The sequence below is a fragment of the Sorex araneus genome, chromosome 2, assembly GCF_027595985.1.
Source record: "Sorex araneus isolate mSorAra2 chromosome 2, mSorAra2.pri, whole genome shotgun sequence".
NCBI classification, from domain to species: Eukaryota; Metazoa; Chordata; class Mammalia; order Eulipotyphla; family Soricidae; genus Sorex; species Sorex araneus.
Window position 1 is genome coordinate 223,801,039 of NC_073303.1, and position 6,000 is coordinate 223,807,038.

Genomic DNA, 6,000 nt, shown 5'->3' on the forward strand with positions numbered 1-6,000 from the left:
TAACTCTCCAAATCAAGCCTTACTCCCAGTTGAAAGGTAAGAAAGTAGGCTGAAAATTTTTTAAAGACTCATCCTATGATCATATAGCTGATTTGAGTCTTGCTCAGTTGTAACTAAAACCTAGGTCATTAACTGTACATTAACCGTACATACCCTAATTTGGGGTTAGTTATGAGGAGGACATGCCTGTTTTCCAGAATACATACTGTGTTGGCTTCCATCTATGAACTGGCTTATTGATGGGAACAAATGTTTCCAAATGTTTCCACGCCTTTAATTTCCTCCTGTTCTTCCTTGTAGCAAAAAGTAGCAAAAAGTACAAGGGTAACACACACCTGTAGATTCCCTTAGATCAAAGAAGCCTGGGAAGCAATAAAGAAGTATGGTTCATGAATCTTTAATTTGCTGAAAGTAACAGATTAGATACTCTGGATTATGTTTGGGGAGGATAAAAGGAACATCCAAGTAATAACTTGGTAGTGACTGAAATTGTTCGCATACCTTCCCCTAACCTTGTCCTGCGCTGTTCCCCAGGTCAGGAGCACCTCCCAGGTGCTGAGCAGATCACTGTCTGCTGTGGTGCTGAAAAGACCAGAGACACCTACAGATGAGGTACAGGTGAAAATTGGCCTGGGGTTGGGGGGTCAGGGTGGGGAAGGTTACCTGGTGGAACCAGTAGGGGGAGTGCTGAGGACAGTTAACACACAACGAAGGATCAAGGCATTGCTTTAAGTGGAGTTGGTGGACAGTTAACTTATATGCCTTAGTGTTGCAGCTTCACCACTGGCAGCACATGGCCGTGTATGCTGCTGCTCTCATCATTAGCCTCGTTTTACTGCTTCAGTTGGGAGCCTTTAGTCCCAGGAAAATTACCTCCTTGGAGCACCAAAAGCGGGCCAGGATTTCAGTCTCATATTTGTGGATCATACCTGAATCCTGATCCACAGGATTGGAAATCAACTGCTTGGTTAAAAAGTTGTGCTTGGGGGGTGGGGGTGGGGGGCTGTCCAGAGAGATTGCAGAGGGTCAGGCACTGTGTTGTACGTGGCTGACCCACATATTATCCCAACATCCCATATGGTCCCCTAAGCATTGCCAGAAGTAATTTCTGAGTGCAGAGCTGGGGATAACCCCTGAATATCTCTGGATATGGCCCAAACACCCCCACACCTCCCCCCCAAAAGGGGGGCAGGGCAATAGTACAGCAGGTAGGGTGTTTGCCTTGCATATGGCCGACTTGGCTTGGGACCCTGGCACCCCATATGGTCCCCCAAGTCCCACCAGGAGTACGTCCTGAGCACTGATGTGGCCCTAAAGCAAAACAGTAATAAGCTATGCTTGGCAGCAGTTTTCGGGGGGCTTGGAGAATGAAACAATTTTTGTTTCAAGGAGAAACCATAGGATTTGATGTCATAAAGGGGTTAATCGATACAAAATTCTTCAGAGCAAAAAAGGCATTTTCTAAAATCTTGCTTTTTCTATCTTCCTCTTTGTAGAGCCGAGGCAGCTTGGCAGCCCCACGTCCCCTGACCTCACTTGTTCCGAGCCGCAGCTTCCAAACCAGCGCCATTTCTAGGGACATTGACACAGCAGCCAAGTTCATTGGGGCTGGGGCTGCCACGGTCGGGGTGGCTGGCTCCGGAGCTGGGATTGGCACTGTGTTTGGAAGCCTCATCATTGGTTATGCTAGGTAAGACAAGCCCTCTGCTGCTCTTGTTTTTTATCAAAGGTTTATTGGAAATTATTTGGGATCTTGAGCTATGCTAGTTACTCTAGCTACCAACCACATCTGAGTATTTGATTGATTGATTGATTAATTGATTGATTGATTTTGCCGCCATGCTCAGGTCTCCATATGTTGTGAGGAGTCAGACTTAGCCTTGCAGGAGGCTGGGGCATTAGTACAGTGGGTAGGGCATTTGCCTTGCATGCAGCTGATCTGGGTTTTGTCCTTGGCACCCTAAGTGGATTCCCCCAAGCCTGCCAGGAGTGATCCCTGAGCGCAGAGCCAGAAATAAACCTTGAGCACTGCTGGATATGTCCCAACCCCCCCCCCGCCCCACCCCCTCCACATACACACTCAAGAAAAAAAATAATATGTAGCCTTGCACGACCTAGACATAAGCCCTGCCACTTGCACTGTCTCTCTTGCCCAACCGTGAAGTTATAATTAAAATTTAAATTCACTAGTATGGGATAAGTTAAGGAACTTGCCTTGCATGTGGCAGACCACATTGTGATTCCTAGCACCGCATCGTTCCCCAAGCATTACTGGGAATAATCCCTGAGCACCACTGAATGTGACACAAAAACATATAAAACAGAATACCGTAGTTTATTTTCAGCCCTTCAGCCATTCCAGCCATACTTCAAGTATGGACACAGTATTGGACAGGTCAACATTTCCGCCATTCAAGAAAGTTCTATTGAACAGCTTTGCTTTAGACAAGGGGTTGGCACATTAAAGCAGGAAGGCTGGGCGGAGGGTCACACCTGGAGATGCACAGGGGTTACTCCTGGCTTTGCACTCAGGAATTACCCTTGGGGACCATATGGGGTACTGGGAATCGAACTTGGGTCGGCCGTGTGCAAGGCAAACGCCCTACCTGCTGTGCTATTGCTCCAGCCCAGGAAGGCCTATCTTGAACACAGATTGATCTTGTATAGCTGAGTTTAAAATGGGGTTTTGGGTGTTTTTGTTTGTTGGTGGGGGTAAAGGGGAGATACTAAGGGCAGAGGAGGTTAGCCCTCATCTGGCTGTATTTGGGGCCTGTTTCTTGGGCTTTGTGCTCGGGATTATAAATCACGGCAGGGATATGAGCCAGGCTAGTGACTGCAGCAGCTATATACAAGGTAAGTGCCTTTCCTCCTATACTATCTCTCCAGCCCAGGTTTTATACTTTCTTTATTTTGGGACCACACCCAGCATTGCTCTGGGACTGTTCCCAACTCAGCTGAGGGATTAAACCTGGGGCCTGCCCACCACCAGCCCATTTCTCTCTCTAGCCCAGCTTTGCATTTTTAAAGGAGGGGAGGGAAAGTAAAGATCATATGTGACCCAGAAAACCTAAAATACTGATACTAGTTCACTTATGATGGGGTTATATCCTGCTAAAACCATTATTCAGTTGAAAACACGAAAACCGACTAGGCCGGAGAGATGGTACAGTGGGTAAGGTGCTTGCTTTGCACACAGCCAACCTGGGTTTGTTCCATCAGGAGCGATCCCTCAGCTGCTCAGGAGTAAGCCTTGCACCCAGCTCTGTAGGGCCCAACTCCCCCTAACTCCCAACAAATAGAAAGGAAAGGAAAGATGACTGGTTGGAAGCTGTTGTTAAGTGTTTTTGTCTTCTCATCATGGCAAAATTGGAAAATTCAAAATTGGGGGCTATCTCTATTTCGTCTCTGGCCCTTTACCCAAAAACGTTGCTGTCCCTGGTCTAGAGTTACACAGCTTTACTGCTGTTTTTCCCCGTCCCCAGGAATTCCCTTGTGTCACTCCTGGGAAAACTTCCTCTTCAGCTAGCCCCCACTGGGCCCTGACCCGTGGGACTCTGTCCGCACCAACTCGGGGCAACTGCTGCTAGAGCTAAATTAATCCTCTAGAGGTCCACAAGTTCTCTTAGTGTCTTTGGGGGAAATATGTTTATTTTTAAAGGATTTTTATGAAGCAAAAAGGCTGACTACTTTTGTGTCTACATTTATTAAAGCCTTTGTTGCTTTGCCTTGTCTTGTGGGGGTGACAGTAAGAGAAATCAAAATTGTACATTGACTGTGAAACCTGTGGTACCCTTTTGGTTTTTCGGTTTGGTTTTCAGGCCATACCCACAGTGCTCAGGATTTACTTCTGGCCCTGTGCTTAGGGATCCCTTCTGGCATTTCTTCCGCCCTTTATTCCATTTTGATTGATAATCTCTAAGCCCCGCAGACTGTATGTAATTTCAGGGGTGAAAGTTGGCAGATGATGCTCAGGAACTGCTCTGGCATGTTGCTTGGGGATCACTCCGGCAGTGCTCAGGAGACTGTGATGTGCTAGGGATCAAACACGTACCTCCCATTGGGAGAGGTATGTGTGCCAACCCTTTGGGACTTTATCCCTGGTCCCCGTTTGTAGTGTTTTACAGTCCAGAATCTTCTTACTTCGGTAATAAAAGAGCTGTTCCTCAAAACTCCTTACCCTCTAGGATTATGTTTCCTGACTATGCGCCATAAAGCCCAAGGGTTTGAAAGATGCGCCCCCGAGACTGTCTTAAGAGATGGCAGGGAGACAGCCTCTAAAGGGGGATTTTAATCCCCCACTTACTGCCACTGTAGTTAGGCTTTTATCAGTTTTATATTTGGGGGTTCTGCTTAAAGTCTGAAAGATGCTGCCTTTTCCTTGTGGGCCTTGTAGAGTCAAGTGTTTAGGCCCCAGAGTTTCACTGTTTAGTGGTGGGTGGGTGATCTAGAGGTGGGAGTGTTTGTGTCGGGGTCATGTTACAGGACTTTGTACTGTCCTCTATGCTGTGGAACCCTTCATAATGTGAATATGGGTATGGTAGTATCACCCTGAAAGATACATGATAAGTTAGAAAAATAGCTCAGCCCCTTTCCAGCCTAGTGCTACATGATCTCTGAACATTGCTCAGTGTGGGCCCCACCTTCCACTCAAAAATGCATTGGAGGGGCTGTAGCAATAGCACAGCGGGGAGGGCGTTTGCCTTGCATGTGGCCGACCCAGGTTTGATTCCCAGCGTCCCATATGGTCCCCTGAGCACGGCCAGGGGTGATTCCTGAGTGCAGAGCCAGGAGTGATCCCTGTGCATCGCCGGGTGTGACCCAAAAAGAAAAAAAAGAATGCATTGGAGAGAGAGTAGAGCAGGTAGGGGGGCTTGCCTTGCACAAGACTCACCGTGTTGGTACCCAGCACCCCATATGGTCCCCTGAACCTTGCCAAGAGGGATCCCTCAGTACAGAGCCAGGAATAAGCCCTGAACACTGTGGATGTGGCCCAACAAAAGAGGATCTTGAAGAAATGAATTCTCCCTTAGCCCACCGCTGACGTTTTCCGTTCCTTTGTGTGAACTAGAAATTCAGTCTTGTCTTCTCCCTTTCCCTAGGAACCCTTCCCTGAAGCAGCAGCTCTTTTCCTACGCCATTCTGGGCTTCGCCCTTTCGGAGGCCATGGGGCTCTTCTGCCTGATGGTGGCCTTTCTCATCCTCTTCGCCATGTGAAGGAGCCGTCTCCACCTCCCATAGCTATTTCTCCTGTGTCTCTTCTGCCCTGTATGTTCATCTTCCAGAACTTCCCCAGGCTGCCTGGGGGAAATGGTTGGCTCAGGGTATGACAGAGGGAAGACAAATAAATACTGTATTAATAAGATGTTTCTGGAGTCTCCTGTGTGTTTCTTTTCCACAGTTGGCTGAGTGCCTCGTGTGAGCGTGAGGCCTGCTGGGTGGTGACAGCTCCGTTCCAGCGCGCCTCTGGGCTCACTTGCTCCTCATCCTGCGCGTCAGGAGGCTTTGTCTACTGTTCCCTTCCTAGTCATTTTCACCTGGGGGGCCAGAGACTGCTGAATTGACTGCAGTGTGTGTTTTGCATGTGGGGTGCCCTGTGTGATCCTGGCACTGCATAGTCTCCTGGGCGTGGCCTGTGTAGCCCAGAAACAAAATACTCATTTTCACCTGGGATGGCCTGTTACTTTCCTCCGAGGACTGGGTCAGTAGCAGCTTCAAGTTTTATTTTCTCTGGTACTTTTGGTTTTGTACAAGGGAAACGTGCTCTATCAACTGAACATCCTAGCTCAGAATTTTAAGCAATGTTTTCTGCTTCCGGTCCCTTCCAACATTTACATGCACCACCCACCTCTTCCGTGTTACTCCTCATACGTAGGGACTGTCATTTACCCATTCAGGAAACATCCGACCTCAGCTTTCTCAGCTGTATCTTTCATTAATCCCACACACTCTACCTAAAGTGAACTATTGTCATTTTCTTTTTCTTCTGGTGTGTGTGGGGGG

At 48.0% G+C, this 6,000-nt stretch overlaps 1 protein-coding gene across 2 annotated transcripts in view; it reads left to right on the plus strand.

Moving 5' to 3' along the window:
• Positions 1-5,362, plus strand: part of ATP5MC2 (ATP synthase membrane subunit c locus 2) — a 214,826-nt gene extending 209,464 nt beyond the window's left edge. For both annotated transcript variants that reach the window (XM_055125751.1, XM_055125752.1), the window contains exons 3-5: positions 535-612; positions 1,497-1,690; positions 5,100-5,362. In XM_055125751.1, coding sequence (XP_054981726.1) covers positions 535-612; positions 1,497-1,690; positions 5,100-5,214 — 387 coding nt within the window. In that variant the 3' untranslated portion in view covers positions 5,215-5,362. The remainder of the gene's footprint in view (positions 1-534; positions 613-1,496; positions 1,691-5,099) is intronic.
• The last annotated feature ends 638 nt before the right edge of the window (positions 5,363-6,000 follow it).